The sequence below is a fragment of the Choloepus didactylus genome, chromosome 8, assembly GCF_015220235.1.
Source record: "Choloepus didactylus isolate mChoDid1 chromosome 8, mChoDid1.pri, whole genome shotgun sequence".
Classification (NCBI taxonomy): domain Eukaryota; kingdom Metazoa; phylum Chordata; class Mammalia; order Pilosa; family Megalonychidae; genus Choloepus; species Choloepus didactylus.
In genome coordinates this window covers 54,571,681-54,594,373 of record NC_051314.1, presented here as the reverse complement: position 1 = coordinate 54,594,373, position 22,693 = coordinate 54,571,681, and the positions used below count along the sequence as shown (strand labels likewise).

At 34.6% G+C, this 22,693-nt stretch overlaps 1 protein-coding gene across 11 annotated transcripts in view; it reads right to left on the bottom strand.

Moving 5' to 3' along the window:
• The window catches only part of OSBPL8 (oxysterol binding protein like 8), a 251,023-nt gene that overhangs the window by 52,097 nt on the left and 176,233 nt on the right, over positions 1-22,693 (bottom strand). For 9 of the 11 annotated variants that reach the window (XM_037847119.1, XM_037847121.1, XM_037847120.1 and 6 more), the window contains 3 exons: positions 8,140-8,210; positions 2,320-2,397; positions 469-570 (listed from right to left, as the gene is read on the bottom strand). In XM_037847119.1, the coding sequence (XP_037703047.1) occupies positions 469-570; positions 2,320-2,397; positions 8,140-8,210 (251 nt within the window). Of the gene's footprint in view, positions 1-468; positions 571-2,319; positions 2,398-7,341; positions 7,805-8,139; positions 8,211-14,914; positions 15,681-22,693 lie in introns of those variants that run through there. The other 2 variants (XM_037847130.1, XM_037847129.1) reach the window with 2 other exon arrangements.

Genomic DNA, 22,693 nt, shown 5'->3' with positions numbered 1-22,693 from the left:
ATAAGTGGAGTGAATCAGAGACCAAAAGGATAGGGTATGGGAACAGTAATATGTACGTTTGTCTGAAAATAAATGCTTTCAAATGATAACTCTTATATTAACTTTGTCTCATCTCAACTCAATAATACATATATCAAGCCTATGATAATAGTAAAAGATAATTTGAATAGAAAGCAAAATATTTTTACAGCATATTAGATAACATAATGCCACACAAATCAAACTTTTAAAAAGAACTGCTATACATATTTGAGGCTATTGTAAAGTGAGACAATTATTAAGGTTCCTCCTTCCCATTAAGACTGTAACATATAACCTCTGGGATACAATTAATAGTTTCTTTGCCAGTGAAAAACAATCATCTTGGGAGTTGTTTTTTGCCTTGTGAGCTTTAGGTACACCCTGGGCTTTCCTATTCCAGTAGGTAAACATTCAGCAATTTGAATTCAAGATTCACTACAAACTGACCTTCAACCAATCAGCCATAACAATAACAGAAGGATCTGTGATTGTGCTGAGTAACTCTTTTGTGGCTCTTTTCTTTTCTTCTCGGTAATTTTTCTTCTGCACCTATTTTATAGAAATAATTGAAAAGTTCAAAACAATAGAAATGGGCTTTTCCTACTTTTTTTGGTCTACAGATATGATACTAAATTCTAAACCTCTTTAGAATTGTAGCGTCTTAGGATAAAAGAACTATAGTTTTTTGTAGAGCTGGGAGGAATTTTCCAGAGCAAGAGTTAGAATCGAATCTTTCGGATTACTAGTTCAGTTTTCTGTATCCTTTGAAAGAATTTTACCTGTTTTTAATTACACAATACATGAATACAATATCCTGTCTAAACATATGTATATATGTACACAACCTATAGAAATATATACCTTTTGTGTTTTTTCTTAAACATATAAAAAATGTTTACTCAGTCAATATTTTTTGGACAGTTTTCCATGTCTACCTCATTCTTTTCACTGAGGCATAGGACTCCTAGTATGTATAAAATAGTAAGAGCTAATACTGTGTGCATACTGTGTATCAGTCATTGTTCTAAGCATTTTACATGTATTACCTCATTTAATTCTCACAATAACCTCACTAAATAGGACTATCACCCTTATTTTATAGACGAGTAACTGAGGCACAGAGAGTAACTTGCCTAGGATCACTCACACAGTAATTGGTGGAGGCAGGATTCAAACAGAGGTAGATTGGCTCCAAAATCTATACTCGTGACCACCATGTTATAATGCTTCTATAATTTTTCTTACTACATTCTCTTACTGATGGAAATCTACTTTGTTACCAGTTTTTCCATATTACAAGCAATGCTGTAACTGTTTGCAATTGGCAGTTTTGCTCTCTCCTGATACTACTGTGTAGGAAACCATTACACAGTGGAATTAATTCATTCAAAATATTAACAGTTTACTTTCATAAGTAAGTCACATCTGAAATAGCTTAGGAAAGCAGCAGTGGATTAATGCAATCATATTAGTACTTTGTGGTTGTTATCTGGATGGGGGAAGAGTGGTGATAATATATCAGTGACTACATTCTTTTTTAAACTATAACACAAAATCTTCCACCAGAAAAGTTGCATTTAATGACAAAGAGACTACACAAGCATAACAATGCAATTTTAATAATTCCCCAGCCAGAACACTTTAGACTCTTGGCTTTATTAATACACATATCTGTATTAACAGTAGATTTAATATGGAACTGCAAATACAAATACATACAGGGCCCAGGAACAGAACACAAATGTGTAAAACAGGCTACACAGGGACCAGAATTGGAAAGCAGGTGTTCCTTAAGCTCTAGGTTCTGTGGCCATTCAGGAAAGCAGGCTTGACACTACATATTTCTTAAGAGAAATTGGAAATCTGGATTTTAAATTGTTGGCCCAATTTTTTTAAAACATTGTGTAAGCCAAATAAAATGTTTCTATCTGTGGGCCAAATTCAGCCCATGACCTAGCAGTTAGCAAACTCTAATTTCAGTGGGCTCCAGAGCTTCCCATCAGGTATTCCACAATATGTTGTGATGTTCCTAACTTGAGTACAGATGTGCAGAAATATCAAGTCCCCAGCCCTGGAGTAGCCAGCGGAAGCCTGGCAGTCTTAGGACCATCACCAAGAAGACTTATCTTTGACTCCAATGTGTCATACAAATATTAACATTTCCCGTGTACCTGTCTATCTCTCTGGATTTTTTTTTTATTTCCTTTAGGAAAGTAATAGTTTCTTACAGTATGCTAAATAATTATTGCTTTATCCTCTACTTTTAGTTACAGTATAGAAATAATTGTGGAAACTAACCTTAAGTGATTCTTTTTTTGTGAGCTTGCTTGAAGTTGAACTGTCCTTCTCTGAGCCATTATAAAGTTTAGATTCAGACTGAAGTCACATAGAAATGAATAGAAGAGAAGTAAGAATTAAAAACTTATTCAACACATATGGAATTCAAAAGTTAAGGTTAAAGCTATATTTGTAACATTTAATGCTGCGATTTGGGCAAATGTTGATTTTCAAACTGATTTTCCCTCTTTAGTATTTGTTTACAAATACTAATCCACGTTAAACACACACACACACCAACAAAAACTAATCCATAAATTAATCTACAATGTGAAGTTAAATAAGATCATTTACACATTTTTGCATTCCTCTTCCAGAATATTTTCAAGAAATATATACAATTATTTAGCTACTCCTAGGACAAAATAGCCAAGGCAATGTCGTTTGGTAACAGCTGAAATATTCTAAGTAAAAAACAAACCATGCAAATTCTAGTAAGTTGCTGAACACATTGCCCTGTTGCTACTCCTCAAATGGGAAGAATAATATGCATTTTCAGAAACCAGACTTACACTGCTCCAATTTTTACAATGTTAAAAAAACCAATGTTCCTAGCCTCTACTTTTTCCTACTTATCCAGTGTTCCTAAATTATTATTAATCCCTTAAATTTGTTTTAAGATTTTTAGCTTGTTTTGTATTTTTATTTATCTTCATAAGAACCTTGAAATGGTCATGAAAGGGAGGCTCAGAAAGGTTTCTTTTCCAAACTAACAAACAAAAACATCAAAACCCAAGTCTCCTAATCCACTGCTATTTTAAATAGACCACATTATTTCACCAGAGTAAAAGAGCACCAATCTAAAAGACGCTTCTATAACTTTAAAACAATAAAACTGAAAAAATTCCTTCAATGTCCTATGATTTGCATTTTTATCTATTGTTGGACATGGGAGAAGGCACTCATAGTTCTTAGCAGTACTCCTGGAGCCAATAAAGTGTAAGTGGCTTTCAATATTGAATATCCAGATACATGTAACATCACTAGATACAATCAAGGATAAGAACTTCCTGCACTCAATTTTAAGATCTATGAGGTCAAGCACCATGTCTACTTACCAACATATGCAATGTGTCACCTGGGAAAAGGAATTACTCAATAAATACTTGAGGAATCAATAAAACGAAAACAAAACTGGCATTTGCAGCTCATTTCTCTCATCTCTCCTAAAAAATGCCTCTGCTACTTGGTACAAAATGTGGCTATTTATAGTTATGGTAATAATTGGCTGAATTAGAAGGTTGGGAATTAACCTAGTTAAACCTTTGTTAAAGTTATTCCTTTGAAATCTGGGCTTGAAACATCACATTGCTTGCTCCCATGATGGTGGCAAACACTGTGCTATCAAAACAATTTCACAAAATCCCTCAAGCCAAATAGGTCTCCATCTTCTCCATGCCCTTGGGAACCCAAAGATGGCATGGCTGCTGTAGGAGGAATATGAATGCTTAAAATTATCAGCAAATTATATTTTACAAAGCTTAATTGGAAACTGTGTATTGTATTTTTTAGATATTATTAAATGAAGACTATTAATTATATTAATTTTAAAATTAATAAAAGTTAATGGGTATTTACTATTTACCAGTTTATTTACTATTAAACAGTTTATTGCAGACTGCCTTATTCAAAACAACCCTATGAGATAATAGTGGTACCTTCCTTTTACAAATAAGGAAACCAAGATTGGCAAGTTAAATAACTTTCCAAAGTTCAAACATTCAGTAAGTAGATGAGCTAAGATTTGTCCCTGGTCTGTCTAATTTGTCTCAGACCATCTCACTATATTAACTTTTCACCTTGTAAACCTACTCATACAGTGTCTGAGTCAGATTCAAACTGAACGAACAAGAAGAAATATTTTTCCCCTCAACTTTAAATGACAAGATCTGTGTTGGTTACTCCTGAAAGGTCCCAGGATATAAGGGACCAGAAAGCCAGAGAGGTATCACATGAGCTTGGAACTCAGCACACACACATCTCAAGGAATTTTTGACATATTGTGAAGTCTAGTTCTGAAAAAACAAACAAAAACAACAAACCAGCGACCGAGTTCTATAATCTTCTTATACATTACTTCCTAAGTTGTCTGAATGAATAGTTTACTTTTCAATACCAAAATATCACAGATTATTTTTTGTTGGAAATATTTTATTAAACTAAGTTTTTTTCTGCCTTCATAAAGCTTATTGACTACTATCTTAATGAGGACCACAGGGTTTAGTGTTTAATATGCTTGCCTCTTCATTAAATGGTCTTAGAATACTCAGAAAGTTATAGTTTTCTTTCCTTTCTCCCCCAACCCCTCCCTTAACTGTTGTCTCCTTCCTCACTGCAACCTGGTAAAATTATTTAATCTGTCAGTCTTAGTTTCCTCACTACTACTAGCTAACAGAGTTGCTTTGAGGGTTAAATGAGGTAGTGCACATAAAGTGTTTAACATAGAGCTTGGTATATATATTGTTTCAGTTTTGTGAATATACTCCAGATTGCAGGCACTATCAAAAATCTGACACTTTACATAAATGAGGCATTACTGTATGAGAATACTTGTGTCTTGCTTTGAAAATCATATTTTACTACAGATACAAGGAATAAAAACAATAATGATAAGTGACTACATCAGATATTTTGGTTTGGAAAGGTTCCCCCACCCCACACCCCCAATGTCCAGGTAAACGGATTTTTTCAGGAATAACAGATGGCTTAGCAAACCTTCAGGCAACAGACTGACGGTTAGAGAATCAAGTCAAGAAGCCTAGGCTCAGAAACTTCTTATCCTTGTAATAGGATCCCTTTTATTCTGTTAGATACATCATTTATGCTGGTGATTTCTTTTGTTGAGATGGACAGTTAAAAGTTCATTTAAAAATGCTACTTAGTCTCATTCATAATATGAAGATGGGATGATCTCATTAACTGACTTTTCCAATTTACTCATTCATATAATGAAAATACCTAAGAAAGAATACACAAGAAAAATGAACTCTATTTAAAAAATGTTTGGGGAGGAGGGGAGGAAGATGGGTGTTTCTACTGTGCTTACTGGTCTCAATTAAGCATTTTAAGAAATAACACTTAACCACAAATCCTAAGACTGAAATGACAGCATTAATACTTTTTTGCATTAGGCTCATAAAAATATAAAGTTAAAATTGTTTGATGGACTCAGTTATGCATGATTATCATGGTAGTAATAATTAAATTTTGTTCCCTAACCTTACTTAGGTAAAAATAAAAATCTTCAGAATTCTGTAAGAATGAGGTTTAATGATAAATAAATGAATTTTAAGACTATTCTGAAAAATAACAAAGTGGGTTAAGTGTTAAAATATTTAGGGACAATCTAGTGACTATGGGTTTCTTAGGCTCACAGAATAAACCAGAAAAAAATCTAAGTTAAAGCACAATCGGTAAATTTCTGCTCTTGGAACATGAAAAAATGAGCATAATTTGACCTATACTAAATACTTATTATACTAAGAGTCCGCCTTATTCACTGTAATTCTTTATTTGAAAGAAGAAAATGAATTCTTAAATACCTATTATCACTCAGGTACTGTGTCAGGCACTCAGTGCATCAGAATCTAGGAAGTACATCTTATCTCTTAATACAGGTGAGAAAACAAGCCATTTTGAATTCCAATTCTACCATTTACTATTTTGATTTTTGGGAGAGTTACTTTATTTCCCTAAGCTTCAATTTATTAATTTATAAAATGGAGCCTATAATACCTATCTTCCAGGATCATTAATGATATCTAAAATGGCACATGGAAGCTATAATGTCATTGTAATTAGCATTTAACATGTAAGTAATGCATGAGACTCAAAATTCAAACTTGGCTCTTTTGACTTTCTAAGGCAGTGCTTTCTGGATGATGGAAATGTTCTATATCTGAGCTGTCCAATGTGGTAGCCACTAGCCTTATGTGGCTATTGAACACTTTGAGATGTGGCTAGTATGACTGAGGAACTGAATTGCTAATTTTATTTAATTTTAATTAACTTTAATTAAAAGGGCAACATGTGGCTAGGGGCTACTGTACTGGACAGTGCGGCTCTAAAGTCTAGTTTTTATCATTACTGCGGAGTACTTCATTAAGGTATGAAGATTCTGGTCAGGCTATTTTTCCACCCCAATCTTTGTTTATATGTGTATGTGTGTGTGTGCATGTGTGTACAGATAGGGGCCATGGTATGTAGGTTTTTGGGTTTCACTGTTTAGGCTTCTGAATTAGGATACTGTTATACCAGACATTCACCAATATTGGTACTAATTGAACACAGGTCATTAGGAATTGATTCACATCCTCCTAAACATATTTTCACATATCTCCTAACCCCTGGTCCTGTGGGAGTGAGCACATTTGTAAAAAGGACTTCAAAGATGTTCTTATTAGGTAAGGTATAGATTCCTTTGTGAATAGGACCTTCAAGATCGTATTTAGATAAGGCCGAATTGAATCAGGGTGGGCCATAATCCCTATGACTGAAGTCCTTACAAGCAAAGGAAATTGGACACAGAAGTAGAAGTCTGAAGAAGCCAGATAATATGACAGAACACCATGTGACAGAGACAGAGATGCAAGCCAAGGAACCCCAAGTTCTACTGGCAAGCCAGCACCAGAATGCTGAAGACTCCGGGAGAAAAGATAGCCTGGCAAGACCTTGATTTTGGACTTTTAGTCTCCAAAACCATGAGGCAACAATTCTTGTTGTTTAAGCCAATCCATGTTGTGTGGTCTTTGTCATAGCAGCCCTGGCAAACTAAGACAGTTTTTATTCTAGCAGACCCAAGATAGATTATTTCCTCTTTAATTACATATGCATGTACAATGATCAGTGTTTCTCATAGTATGTTAATAAATACAAAGTATTATTAAACCTCTGTTGTAAGCACTTTAAATGTATGATAGATAGACCTTCATATAACGAATACTTAAAAAGTTAACTGTGTATAAAATTTGTGTAAAATCATACTTAGATTGTGGTCCTCTCAACCATTTCCAGGAACAGAAGCAGAACATGTAGGGTTGTACGAGCCAATGCTTACAGCTGAGAATAGCAAGAGTTTACTAGTTTAAGAATTAGGTCTTCTTAAAACAATAGTTTGATTCCATAAGCCCACAAGCATAAAAGCTTCCTCCTGTTACTAAAATTGACCAGAAATAGTAATTAAAAGTCAAATCCTTTGACAAATTATAGAAAATCCAGTAAATTATAAATCCATAGGGAAACCAGCACATCATATGGTGTTTTTCAAATTTGAATATGCATTCTCAAAGAAAAAATTCTCCCAGACCTAAGAAAATGTACACGTATCCCAGTTTGAGGAATACTGATTTAGGAAATTCATATTCTAAGAAAATGTCTTTCAATTGCAGACTATTACTACAAGAGACCATTGGCCATTAACTGGTGAAATATACATATATACATTGTCATCAAATGAACCCCAAACATTTAAGACTATATATTTTTAAAACCATGGCCTCTGAGAATACCACAGGATGAGATCTTCAGATTCCAGTTTGAGCTGTGGCAGACAATATAAGTCTGGAGAGACCACTGGTTACTAACACTCTGTGTTCCCAAGTAACCAACAACACTTAAGTCAGCCAACATGGAACTCTCCTTTTTTCATACATACTACAGGTTTAGATGTACCAACAAAAACAGATCCAATAAAAATATTACAGAATTTAGGCATTACTTCCTTTCATCTTAAATATAAAAAAATTATAATAATTATATATTTGGGGACAATGATAAACTTACCTTGCTCTTTGACATAGAAAGTGAAGATTCATCTTTATTTTGAGAAGCATCTTCCTTCCCTCTTTCAAAACCTTTAAAAGAAATTGTTAGTATCTCAGTATTATTACTTCTACACATTATATAGGCATTAATGCTAAAAAGCAAATTCATGTTATTCAATTTCAAATATACATTATATTTGATGTACCTCAATGCAATAAGCCTTGAGGGTACATGAAGTTTTAAACTATTATGGTTTAAAGACCCCCAAGTAGTCATCTGTAGTATAAAACTTCTTTAGAATTAATTAAGGCTTAGAGAGGCAATGACGTCTTCTCCTTAACCCACTAAGGTCAAGCTAAGTGCCTCTTTTCTGTACTCTCAGAGCACTTTTCATGAATTCAGTCCCCCTGGAGATTTTACGCTAGTGAGCTGGTGTCTATTGGTTTCAAATTGAGAACCCTAACTAGTAGAAACAACTCTCTTGTCACACCTCTTGACAAAATGGAAAAACAATTCTAGAATTAGTGGTAAAATAAGATTAGGGGAATAAATCTGGAATGAGACATAGATTTAGAAATCCAGTAACATACTTATTGTGAGGTTTAAATAAGAATGTATATAAAGCACTTAGTACAATACTTTCCCCATGGTATACAGTCAATTAATGTTAACTGATTATACCATTATTATTGTCTATTGCTATATACATTTTAAAAGGGTAAATCCAAAATATACAAGTGCACAGGTACAAACATGAATGCAAATGATATAGTCATATATCACTGCAATCATGTAAGACACTAATATAGCATTAGGCCAAAAGCAATTAACAAATTAATGTTACAAGGGTACAATTAGAAAAATGTTAAGACTGAGATTTGTGTGACAGACATAAAAGGACAAGAACACATTTTATTTTTGAGGAGAGGTGAAAGAAGCCACTTCCTCATCCTTCCCCTCACCAACACATGCACACACAGCTTAAGAGAACATACCAGATCATTCCATTTATGCGAACTGGCAAATCTAATCTGTGGCATTAGAGGCTGGAACAGTGTTTACCTTTGTTATTGGAGAAAATGGAAGGGGCACAAGGGAGCCTTATAGGAATCTGGGCAGTGGTTTACATAGATCTATACAGAACCAAAAATTCATATAGCTGAACACATAAGATTTGTGTGCTTAAATGTTTTTATTTAATCTGAGTTCAATAAATGCCTATATTAAACACATGTAAAATTACTATAATGCAGCACTTAAAAAATCATTCAAGTAGTAATAGAGCCTGAAGCATTTAAAAATAGTTGTTAGCATAGCAGTAATACCATTTATTCTGTATGCTATTTATATTAACTAAAAACAAATCCCCATTTATTTATCTAGAGATTTTACTGAATTACTTCTTCAAAATGAAAAAGGGATATTTTTAAATTTCTCATTGGTAGTCCTTTGTAAGTTGAAGTTGTTAGTTTCATAGCTTATCTTTTTAACCTCTGTACTGCTTCTTTTTACACACAGCTCCTAATTTTAATGTAGTCAAATTTAACAATCCCTTTCTTTAATAGTTAGTGCTTTTAAGTGTTAAGAAATTCCTCCCTAAATCTGTGGTCATAAAGGTATTTTCCTATAATATAGTTTTACCTTTCATAATTACGTTTCTAACCATCCAGAACTGACTTTTGAGTATAATATAATATAAGGGAACAATTTCACTTTTTTTCCATGTTGATAACTAATTGACCCTGCACCATTTATTAAAAAGACCATCTTTTCCTCACTTGTTTGCAGTGACACTTCTTCATCTGCCAAATGTTCATTATGTGTCTGTTTATTTTTGGGCTCTCTATTCTCTTCCATTCATCTAGAATATTAGTACAATGTTGACTGGAAGTGGTAATTGTATACATTCTTATCTTGCTTCTAATCTCAAAGAAAAACTATCAAAATTTTACCATTAATTACAATGGTTGATGTAGGTTTTCTGTGTATATATTTATATTCATATATTTACATATACATGGATTTAGATATATTTATATATACCAATAGAGAGATGTTTAAGGATGTTCACTATGTCTAGTTTCCTAAGAGTTTTTCAACAAAATTCAAATTTCATCAAAAATTTTTCCACATCTATTGAAATGGGCATATGACTTTTCCTTCCTTCAATCTGTTAATGCAGTGAATCACATTAGTTAATTTTCCAATTTTAAGCCAATTCTGCATTAGGTTTATATCCAACTTAATCATGATGCACTATCCCCCTGTGCTGGTTTGAATGTTTTATGTCCCCCAAAACGCCATTATATTTGATGCAATATTGTGTGGGCAGACATATTAGTGTTGATTAGACTGTAATTCTTTGATTGTTTCCATGGAGACGTGACCCACCCAACTGTAGGTGATAACTCTGATGAGATAATTTCCAGGGAGGCATGGCCCTGCCCATTCAGCATGGGCCTTGATTAGTTCACTGGAGCCCTTTAAAAGCTCAGACAGAAGGAGCGAGCTTGCTACAGCCAGGAGGGACACTTTGAAGAAGGCACAGGAGCTAAGAGCAGAACTGCAATGTTTAGAGACATTTTGGATTTGGCCTTTGAAAGCAGACTTCTGCTCCAGGGAAGGTAAGAGAGGACAAACGCCCCAAGAGCAACTAAGAGTAACATTTTTGATGAGCCTAGAGAGGAACATCCTGGCAGAAAGCCATTCTGAAACCAGAACTCTGGAGCAGATGCCAGCCACATGCCTTCCGAGCTAACAGAGGTTTTCCAGACACCATTGGCCATCCTTCAGAGAAGGTACCCCCTTACCTTGGACACTTTATGGCCTTAGACTGTAACTTTGTAACCAAATAAATCCCCTTTATAAAAGCCAATCCATTTCTGGTATTTGCTTAATGGCAGTACTAGCAAACCGTAACACTCCCTTTATAAAAGATATTGCTAATGTTATTAAAGATTTTATACCCATACTCATGAATATAGAAATTTTATACATATAGAAAATTAAAGGACACTCAATTGCATTTATAGGAAAGTTATATTAATACTAGTGTTAGTTCTGTTTTATCTTTTCCATATTCTCTAGAAGTGGTTGTGCAATATTGGAATTATGTCTTCCTCAAATTGTTTGACAGAACTCACTGATGATAGCTACCTGGACCTGGAGCTTTCTGATTCAGTTGCTTAATGGGTATTAGAACTATTTAGGCATTACACAGGAATTTCTTCATTTGACATTGAAGCCAAATACTTTCCAAATTGTCAATAAGTAGCTAAGGATTTGAAACCAGGCAGTCTAGCTCCATTTTCACTCTAACACACATTCAGGTTGACTTCCACATTTCCTATGGCTATAGAACCTATACTAATAGCAGATGTTTAGAATGATAAATATTTATATTGATAGATGGCAAACCCCTGAATCATCTAAGAGTTAAGGATTATTTTATTTACTTAAGTATTTATAGCATACCTACTATGTGTTAAGCATTGGACTACATGTAAGAGATAAAAACATGAAAAGACATTGCTCCCTATCTTAAAAAAGGCTACTGTCTAGTGAGGAGCCAGATAGGCAAACAAAAATTATAATACAGTAAAGCAGCTCCTTATCATGAGGGCAGTGGAGTAGTGAGAGAGCAAGCTATAGAGTCAGACTATCTGAGTTTAAACACTGGCACTACCATTTACTAGATATGACCTTGGACAAGCTACTTAACTTGTTCAGTTTCTCTATAAGGGAAACTGCATTAGAGTGATCTAGTATTGACTGAAGTTTGAAGCAAGAGAGTGCTACAGTATTCTCTTCATAAGGGAAGAAAATACACTAATGCTTTATAAAAATGTTTTCAATCATCAAAACAAACAAAAAGAATTTCCTAGTAATAGCTCAGTTTAACCAAAAAAATCAACCAATCAAACAAACAAATAAAACTGGTAGCATTTAATTCTGTTCAAACAAAGTATTATTCCCTTGGTACTTAGCTAAACAAAAAAAATTTTTTTTAAAAAACCAAAAAATCTGTCAGATCTTTCTGTTACAATATTTTCATCTAGGGAATAGCCACAGACTCACAATAATTCCAAGAACAGAGATATACATAATACATTTTAACTCTTTCCATATGAAATTATACAACCATTGTCAAATCCTTTAACTTTCAGGGGCCTCAGTTTTCTCATTTAATAATAACTTTTATACTAGATCTCTTACATAATAAGCATATAGGGTTTACTTTCTCCTGTTAATGCAATGCAATATTATTCCTGAATAAATTAGCACTCTGCCCATACATCTAATTTGTTAATAGAATACAAGCATTATCATTGATAATGTGTATCCTTTTTATACACTGCAGTAATAAAATTGGTTCATTACTCTTTAGAAATAATAAGTTTTATGCTGCTCCAGTCTTGTTACGATGAGATTATATTTACATATCTACAAATGCATATTTAATAGGTATTTACAAAATACATACAGAATTGCTATATTACTATTAATGATACTGAACACAGCCAAGTACCAGGAATTGTACAGAAAAAAAATCTTTATGAAGTTAAAATAGACTGAGAAAAATCTATGCATTAAAGCTCATACAGTTTGTCTATAGATTTCCTTGTCAAAGTTTATTTACTTCTATTTTTAAGTGCTTTTCTAGAGATTGGTACAGTGAGTATATCTGGAAGTAATAGCTGAAAGCAAAGGAAGAAACAGATAAACAGACATGAACTAAAAATAAAACAAAAAACACATTGCATGATGGTATCACTATGAGAACACAGGTTGTATCTGTATATTATAGTTTATTACCAAGAAAAAGGCTAAAACAATATATTTCTTAGGGCTGAAGTAACAAAACAAAGATTTTTCTAAGGAAACTAAAATGAAAACAGGTTTTTGCTCAAAGTGGTAAGACAGTTATTAAAAAGTCACTAACATAGAACCTCTCTCCTCCAATGATATCAGATAAAAGCAACTGCATCTTAAAAGAATATTTTTCAGTCCAACAATGAAATGTCCTGTATAAATCCTATATATTTTTTAAACTTTTAACTTTAAAAAATACATAATAAAAAACTGTTCCTTTCAGATACCTAATGCCATTCTACTTCGTACCCAATAAAGTAAAACATATTTTAGAGAGTTTTTTTCCTTTTAATCACTGCTGGTTATGATACAACTACTGATTGTATTGGGGAATACAGAATCATTCCTATGAGTATGATTTTCTCTATTTAAAGAATAGGATACAAAGCAAATCATTTACTTTTCTATTAACACAAATCCATCCAGGATGATTTCTATTAACACAAATCCATCCAGGATGATGCCTTTAATTATTTGATTAAGCAATTTAATTATTTAATTATTTGATTATTTGATTAATTATTTAATTATTTGATTAAGCAACTATCAAACTTTTAAAAAATGATACTTTCTATTGTTTATCAAGGTCACCTGATAAATTATTATTATTAAATAGACTCATGACATGAGGGTCAGCAAACAGCATGTGCTAGCAGGTTTACTATTGTCGAAGTCACTTCTGAGCAAAGCCATATACTAAAATTTATACCATTTGAAAATATAAGAAATAAACATGATAGTACATGCTACATTAAAAAGACTAAATATGGATTGATGTTGTTTAAATCTTCTGCTACTTATGCAAACCTCAGGATTATGGTTTTTAACTCTTTTGGGGAACACTGCTAGGAAAGAAAATTAAATCAGTGAATTCTGATAAGAATTTATTTAATTGCCCAGGTGAACACTTTCTATAAGGCATTTCACTATCTCAAAAAATATGTACACATTAATTAGCATGAATTTTCACAAAAAGCCAAAAATAAAGGTTAGTGTGAAAATAGGAAATATAATTCAAATTCAACAAAGTATAAATGTGAGAAAAAGATATAGGTGGTAGAACAAGTATCAGTTTCAGTCAATATCTCTTTGCCGTAAGTCTTAAAGAATATTTATTTTATTTTAATAGAAAAATATAACCTTAAAAGAGTAGATATAATTATGTTACCAGTTTAAACTTTGGAGAGGAAAACATAAAAGACTTTATATATAAAAATATATATCCAAATATTTGCTACAATGCATCTTTTTCAAACAATAAAAGATCAATTTCTGTCTATATCTTATTGACCAATATTTAATGCCTAAATCATAGCTGTCAAATGCCTAATTTCATTTAAGATTATCTTTAAAATATCACATTTTCCTAGCAAAAAATCAATTGGATACAAACACATCTAACAAGAAAAAAAGTAAGATATCTCAAAAATCATACTTAGAAAACTTCACAGTAGTCCCAACTTGAGATATTAAAGCTTACACTAAACATAAATTTTAATATAGTTACTATTCTGTAGAAAATAACTAACATTAATATTAAATAACTAGGTTTCATTTGCAACAACCTTAGAACAACTCAGCCTGTTTAGAAAATTTTGTGTTTTTCTCAAATCCAGGAGAAGCTTCCATTTTATCAAAGGGTCATAATATTTATTTCTGTAATTAAAGCAAAAATTCATGCTATAAGCACTCAAGATTCCTACTTCACTGTAACATTAGTTCTCAAGTTTTAGCTTAAGAGATGGTAAGAGAAAAATAGGAACAGCCAAGCTATATAGCAGCAGTTACTGAAACTTAACCTTCTACAATAGAATTGTTTTGTTTAAAGGAAAGCAGTTTTAAAATATTATAAACACCTGGCTTAGTTTAATGAAAAGTCTGCAAGAAATAAGGACAAGAATGCAAGGTTAAACAAACAAACCTGTCAATGAAGGAGAAAGTTCACTGTATCCTCCAAATGAAGCATTCCGGACAAGCTTTCGGCCATCATCAATTCGTGGAGGAAATAAAACAGGCGAAACCCCAGTACATAAAGAAAATCTTCGCTGTTGTGAACTCTTTTCTTTCATGGCTCAGAAGGTCTGTTTAATGTATATACTCACCCAGAAGGCTAATTAGACCTGTATGGCAATGACAGGCTTTTCTCTCACAGCCAAATGTAGCAAAACCCATCAGCGCAAACAAAGGGCACACAGATTTAACAGCAAAGGAGAAGGACCAGAGACTGTCAAATCAGCAATAAAAAGATAGAGAAAGCAACTGACAAAAAACGCAGTAAGTCATGCTGCTGATTTCTTTTTAATGCATCAATAAACCTGAAGGCTATTCCACTAATGTTTTGCCCTTCTATCAAACCTGTAATACCCTGCACTGAATTGCTGCTTTAGGAAAACAAAGCAAGATCAATACTTGGAGATTCAGTATGGAGTAATAAAATGTTCTCTTCATTTCTCAAAAATACAAGCCTTTTATCACACCCATTTTTTTTTGTAGTGTCTGCCACACTTCCCATCTCTCCTGAGTCTTTCCTTTTGAGCTTCTGCTTACTTCAAAAATGTATATAAACATAACACTGTTTATCTCCCCTGATGCTTCTAGATTTAGATCTAATCTGCTGGCCTCAGCCATGATTAAGAATTCATAAAGTAAGATATTCTTTCAAGTATAGTTTTGATGGATTGAAACAGTAAGCAGAGAATAAACATTTAAGTTTTATTTCTAGCAGGGATATATGAGTCATAAATATTGTTAATGCAAACCAATCAACAGAGGAGATAAAATGATACCATAATAATGCTGTAGGCTCCAACACATGTCCCCTTGAAATAGATATGAGCTACTACAGTTACCCTTCATTATATTTAAACTTTTCAAAATGTATAACCTACCAATGGGTATTTTTCCATTTAAAACTCTCCCACTTAAAAAAAAAAAAGCAACTTTATTAGAAGAGTGACAAATAAAACATGTTTCTTTACTACAGCTAAAACTAAGTGACTAGTATAATCCCACATCATTAAATCTAACAGGAAAGTAATTTAAAATGTACCTATAGCTGAAATGATCTATCGTTTCATTTCTTTACACTTAATCTTTAAAATTCTAGAAAATTCTTGCCAAATTATATTTAAATCCATTTACCTTATCCTACCTTAATTCAAGTTAAAAAGCTCTAGTCAATTGCTCACTTTGTATATCATAGATTGATTTTTCTGATCACAATTCTCACTTTCTACCCGGTAATACACCTACTCAGCCAGACAACTAATATAGTTACAACTAACTTAGTGGTTCATTCTTATAGTTACCTACCATAAATTCTAAGTTTTCTTCCTTGCTATGCATACATTTCAAGGCTGGTACGCATGAGTACCCAACAGTAGCCCATATAATATAAGACTGTTTCTCTTCACTACAAACGACATTTAAAAAAACAAACTCAATTTACTGTATATAAAACATTCTTTTTTGGGCAAAGGCATTTCAAAATCAATTAATGGTAAAAGTAAGTTACTTTATGGTTAATACCCATAATTGCAACAATTTTTTCATTTTCGCTTTTCTCCATGTCATTAATACAAACTACCATTAATTATAGACAATAGAGAAAGCATTATAACTCATTCATGCAATGGCACTTGCCTTTCAAAGCATAAAGAATATAACATCATACAAGGTATCATAGCATAATTGTTAAGTAGGATTTGAAATCAAACTGCCTGGATTGAAATCCCAGTTCTACCCTTGCTGGATGACCCTGAGCAATTTATTTAATTTCTCTAGGTCTCTGTTTGTTATCTATAAAATGTTAATAATAGTACATGTATTATAGGATTGCTGTGAGGATCAAATGTGATAATTTATGTGAAATACCTATAAAGGTTCCAGGATAAAATGAAAGAATGAAGACATTGACCTAAGTTGCTCTATCCTGAAATGCCACTAAAATTACAGGAAAGGGATGTTTTATTTTAAAGACTGTGGCAGTTCAAAGTTGTATGTATCCCAGAAAAACATGCTCTTAAATTTAATCCATTTCTGTGGGTGTGAGCCCATTGTAAATTGAACCTTTTGGTGAGGTTACTTCAATTAAGGAACAGCCCACCTCAATCAGGATGGGTTTTAATCTTATTACTGGAGTCCTCTATAAGCTGAGTAAAATTCAAACAGACAGAGAGAACGACACAGGAAGCAAGAAGCTGAACATCAATAGAACACAGAAAAGAAGGCAGAGAACAGGAGACACCACCATGTGTCTTGCCATGTGATAAACTAAGGATCAAGGATCACCAGCAGCCATCCCCAGAACACCACAGTCTTGGGAAGAAAACATCACAAGTATGGGGAAACCAGAAGAACACATCAGCAACATAAATTTGGACAATGGAAAGAATGAGGTGAACAAGTAGTCACTGTCTTGCAGATCCAAGGAAGCCTAATCACAAACCAGTATTGGTAAAAACTGAGAACCAACCCTATTTATGCCAAAAAATATACTCAAAAGGCACAAAATTGACAGCACCAACTTCCTATGGATAGGAATCAGTAGAACCAACACCAAGAGTTAGAATACTTCTGGGTCCCAGTTCTGACTCAATTATTATCCACCACCTGCTTTGCCTACATATCATATAATTGCAAAGATAAAATTATATATGTATGTTATGTATACACATATACATATCTATGTATGTAAGCATGCACGTATGTATGTATGTTATGGGTTGAATTGCATCCAAAAGATATGTCCTAATACCCAGTACTTCAAAATGTGACCTTATTTGGAAATAGGATTGCTGCAGATAGAATTAATTAAGGTGAAATCATTCTGGAGTAGATTAAGAGTAGGCCCTTAATCTAATATGAATGGTGTCATATTAGGACTGGTGTCCTTTAAGAAGAGAAGAGACTCAGAGATATACACAGGGGAGAGGAACATGTGAAGATGAAGACAGAGAGTGGGATGATACATCTACAATGCCAAGGATTACCAGCAACCACGAGAAGCCAGAAGAGGAAAGAAAGGATTCTACCCTCAGGTTTTAGATGGCCTTGCTGACACCTTGATTTTGAACTTCTAGTCTCCAAAACTGAGTGAATAAATCTCTGTTGTTGTAAGCAACCCAAGTTGTGGTAACGTGTTATGGCAGCCCTAGGAAACTGCTGGTTTGGATGTATTATGTCCTTCTAAACTCCATGTTCTTCAATGCAATCTTGTGGGGACAGACGTATTAGTGTTGATTAGGTTGGAATATTGGATTACGTTGCTTCCATGAGATGTGACCCATCCAACTGTGAGTGGCACTTTTGATTAGGGTGTGACTTTTTGATTGAATGTTTCCATGGAAATGTGGCCCCATCCATTCAGGGTAGGTCTTGATTAGTTCACTGGGGTCCTATATAAAGAGCTCACAAACAGAGGGACCTCAGAGCAACTGAGAGTGACATTTTGGAAAAGCTGCAGCTGACAGACACATTTTGAAGATGGCTGTTGGAAGCTAAAACTGACATTTTGGAGAACACCATTTTGAAACACAACCTGGGAGCAAGCAGACCCCAGCCGTGTACCTTCCCAGCTGTTCTAGTTTGCTAATGCTGCTGGAATGCAAAACACCAGAAATGGATTGGCTTTTATAAAGGGGGTTTATTTGGTTACACAGTTACAGTCTTAAGGCCATAAAGTGTCCAAGGTAACACATCAGCAACTGGGTACCTTCACTGGAAGATGGCCAGTGGTGTCCGGAAAACCTCTGTTAGCTGGGAAGGTACGTGGCTGGCGTCTGCTCCAAAGTTCTGGTTTCAAAATGGCTTTCTCCCAGGACGTTCCTCTCTAGGCTGCAGTTCCTCAAAAATGTCACTCTTAGTTGCACTTGGGTATTTGTCCTCTCTTAGCTTCTCTGGAGCAAGAGTCTGCTTTCAATGGCTGTCTTCAAATTGTCTCTCATCAGCAGCTCCTGTGCTTTCTTCAAAGTGTCCCTCCTGGCTGTTGCTCCTCTTCAAAATGTCACTCACAGCTGCACTGAGTTCCTTCTGCCCCGAGCTCATTTATATGGCTCCACTGATCAAGGCCCACCCTAAATGGGTGGGGCCACTTCTCCATGGAAATATCTCATCAGAGTTATCACCTACATTTGGGTGGGGCACATTTCCATGCAAACAACCTAATCCAAACATTCCAACTGAATCCTCACTTATATGTCTGCTCCACAAGATTGCATCAAAGAATATGGCTTTTTCTGGGGGACATAATACATTCAAACTGGCACACCAGCTAACAGAAGTTTTCAGATACCATTGGCCATCCTTCAGTGAAGGTACCCTGTTGTTGATGCCTTACCTTGGACACTTTACAGCCTTAAGACTGTAACTTTGTGACCAAATAAACCCCTTTAAAAAAGCCAATCCAGTTCTTGTGATATGCAAAACGGCAGCATTAGCAAACCATAACAGAAACTAATAAAGATTTCACTACTGGAAAGTGGGGTGCTGCTATAACAAATACCTAAAAATGCAGATGTCTTTGGAATTGGGTAGTGAGCAGAGGCTGGAAGAATTATTATTGCCACTTTGTCAGTGAAAAGACTCAACTACATGGCTAGTTCCGTATTAAAATGGTAGACATTCAGAGCAGAGACAAAAACCACAAAAGGCATTAATAGAAGATTCTCTAGATGTGCCTGCCACATGCCCAGAAAATACACAACCTTAACTTCACTTCAATAGAACTAAAAGGTCAGGACTAGAGCAGGCATTTCTCATTAATATTAGAACTTAAAGAGTTCTCTGGGAAAATTCCAGAGCAGCTCTATTTAAGAAAAAAATGAGAGAGAGAGAGACAGAGAGAGAGAGAGAGAGATCAGATAAAAGGCAAACATCTAATATTGCTGATTTTTTTTTTAATAATCTTAACTTGTAGAATTTAAATTGGTTTTCCAACTACCAAAGTTCCATATGGACACTTATGATAAAATATACTGGTTTAAATTAGGATGAAAGTATTACAAGAGCCACATACTTTATCTTGAATCCCGAGATATTAAACATAGGCTTAAAAAAGATTTTATAAATCCATTTAAGTAGCAAGCAGAGTTGGATAAAGATCAAAATACTGAAAACAAAAATCAACCAAGAAGAATTTAAGAACATACCATGTCCAAACATGTAGAGAATAACTACTTCATAAAAATGAACTGAACATCTAAAGAAGGTACTATACAAAATCAGCAGCCAAAAAACAAGTTCCCTCACAGAACACACAATTCAGATAAGAATGTAATTCACAACCTGGACTAGCTAAGACTTAGTAAACAAGTCTATTAATAACTGCCCTTAGAATAGATATCTATTTGGTACAGGATCTAAATTTTCTAAACGGTACAACTCCACAGTCGATTTGTTCAAACACCACAATTGCATGGAACTTTGAATAGGAAGTGAGATACAGTAGGTTAGTATAGGCTGGAGTGAAATAGTGACACATCCTAGAGTAATTTGGGCAGATAATAAAAAATATATTTACAGCCTCCCCCTCCCCAGCCCCGAGGATCTGGGGGAAGGTGCAGATGTGTTGGACATCCTCACCTGGACTGGTGTTGATGTTGTCACAAACATTGTGACTGGCGGTTTGATGTGCTGAGCCCTTGAGCATGGGACTTGCCCTTATGAAGCTCATTACCACAAAGGAGAGTCTAAAGTTGTATGTAATGGTGCCTAAGAGTCTCCCCCTGAGTACCTCTTTGTTGCTCAGATGTGGCCCTCTCTCTCTCTAATTGAGCCATCTCGACAGGTGAACTCGCTGCCCTCCCCTCTACGTGGGACCCAACTCCCAGGGATGTAAATCTCCCTGGCAACGCAGAGTATGACTCTCGGGGATGAATGTGGACCCGGCATTGTAGGACTGAGAGTATCTTCTTGACCAAAAGGGGGATGCAAAATGAGACGAAATAGTTTCAGTGGCTGAGAGATTCCAAATGGAGTCGAGAGGTCACTCTGGTGGACATTCTTATGCACTATATAGATAACACCTCTTAGGCTTTAATGTATTGGTATAGCTAAAAGTAAATACCTGAAACTACCAAACTCCAACCCAGCAGTCTGGACTCCTGAAGACAATTATATAATAATGTAGATTACAAGTGGTAACAGTGTGATTGTGAAGACCGTGTGGATCACACCCCCTTTATCTAGTGTATGGATGAATGGAGGAATGGGGATAAAAACTAAAGGACAAATGGGGTGGGATGGGGGGATGATTTGGGTGTTCTTTTTTCACTTTTATGTTTTATTCTTGTTCTGGTTCTTTCTGATGTAAGGAAAATGTTCAGAGAGAGATTGTGGTGATGAACGCATAACTATGTTATCATACTGTGGACAGTGGATTGTATATCATGGATGATTGCATGGTGTGTGAATGTATTTCAATAAAACTGAATTTAATTAAAAAAAAAATAACTGCCCTTATATGTAAAGGACAATCCAATTGGGTGGCCTAGGTCCTATAAGATCCCATTTCTTCTTCACTGTCACTGAGACGTGCCTCATTTTCTCCCTTCACACTGAAGACCCCACTGTTGCTTGGGATCAACTTTTTTATCCCTCATCTTTGAATCTCACCTTACCACAAAACTGCTTGATGTCAACCAGATATTGCAAATTGTCACAGCATGCCAAACCCCAACCAAAAGTATTCCTGAAAACCCTAAAGAATACCCTGGGCTTTATCTAAGATTCTATACAAGTTTTAATTAGTAAATTTATTTTTTCAGAAACTTAAGGTCTCCAGATTGTTCCTATGCCAGATAAGCCATGAAATGTAGAGGTACCAGTCTCTCCAAGAATATAAACCAGTTTCATTCTTCTACCCCATAACGTTGACACCCCTTTCTAGCATGAAGGAGTTAAAATGGTCATTGCCCAGATATTCCTGAAGATAGAGAGAATGATCAAAAGAGAGGGAGGAGGTGTAACTGAGAAATTAGGATTTAACAAATGATTGTAACTACTGACTAATTATATAGATTTTTTTTTTTTAGTCTCTAGGGTATTAGAATAGCCAGAAGGAAATACCTGAAATTACTGAACTGTAATTCAGTAGCCTTGATCTTTGATAATGTTTGTATAACTATATTGCTTTTATTGTGTGACTGTGTGATTGTAAAAACCTTGGGACATTCCCTTTATCCAGTGTATGAGTAGAAGAGTCATAAAATAAAGACATGCATGAAAAAAAAATAGGTTGGAATATGGGGAAAAAATACCCCTACGTAAACTATGGACAATAGTTGTACTACCACTGTGATGGTTAGATTCATCTTCCTTGGAGTTGACAGTTTGCTGACTGCTCTACAGAATTTGGACTCGTGCATACTCACAGTTGTGTGAGTCACTTTTATAAATTTTATAGTCACAGACACCTCTCATTGATTCTGTTTCTCTAGAGAACCCTAACTAATACAACTTGGTACCAGGAGTGGGGTGGTTCTTGAGAAACAGAATCTTAAAATGGGCTTTTACAATTTGTTTTCTACTCTGATTAGATTCAAAGGCACTAATGACTCTATTTCCAATAATCAAGAGGGCACTGACAGTCCATGGCATGAGTTGGCAAAGGAGATACACAAAATAGCACCATTTATTCTCCTAATCATACTCTAGTATGAAGCAAGGCTCTGGGTGACAGTGTTTTCGACACCTTCACAGA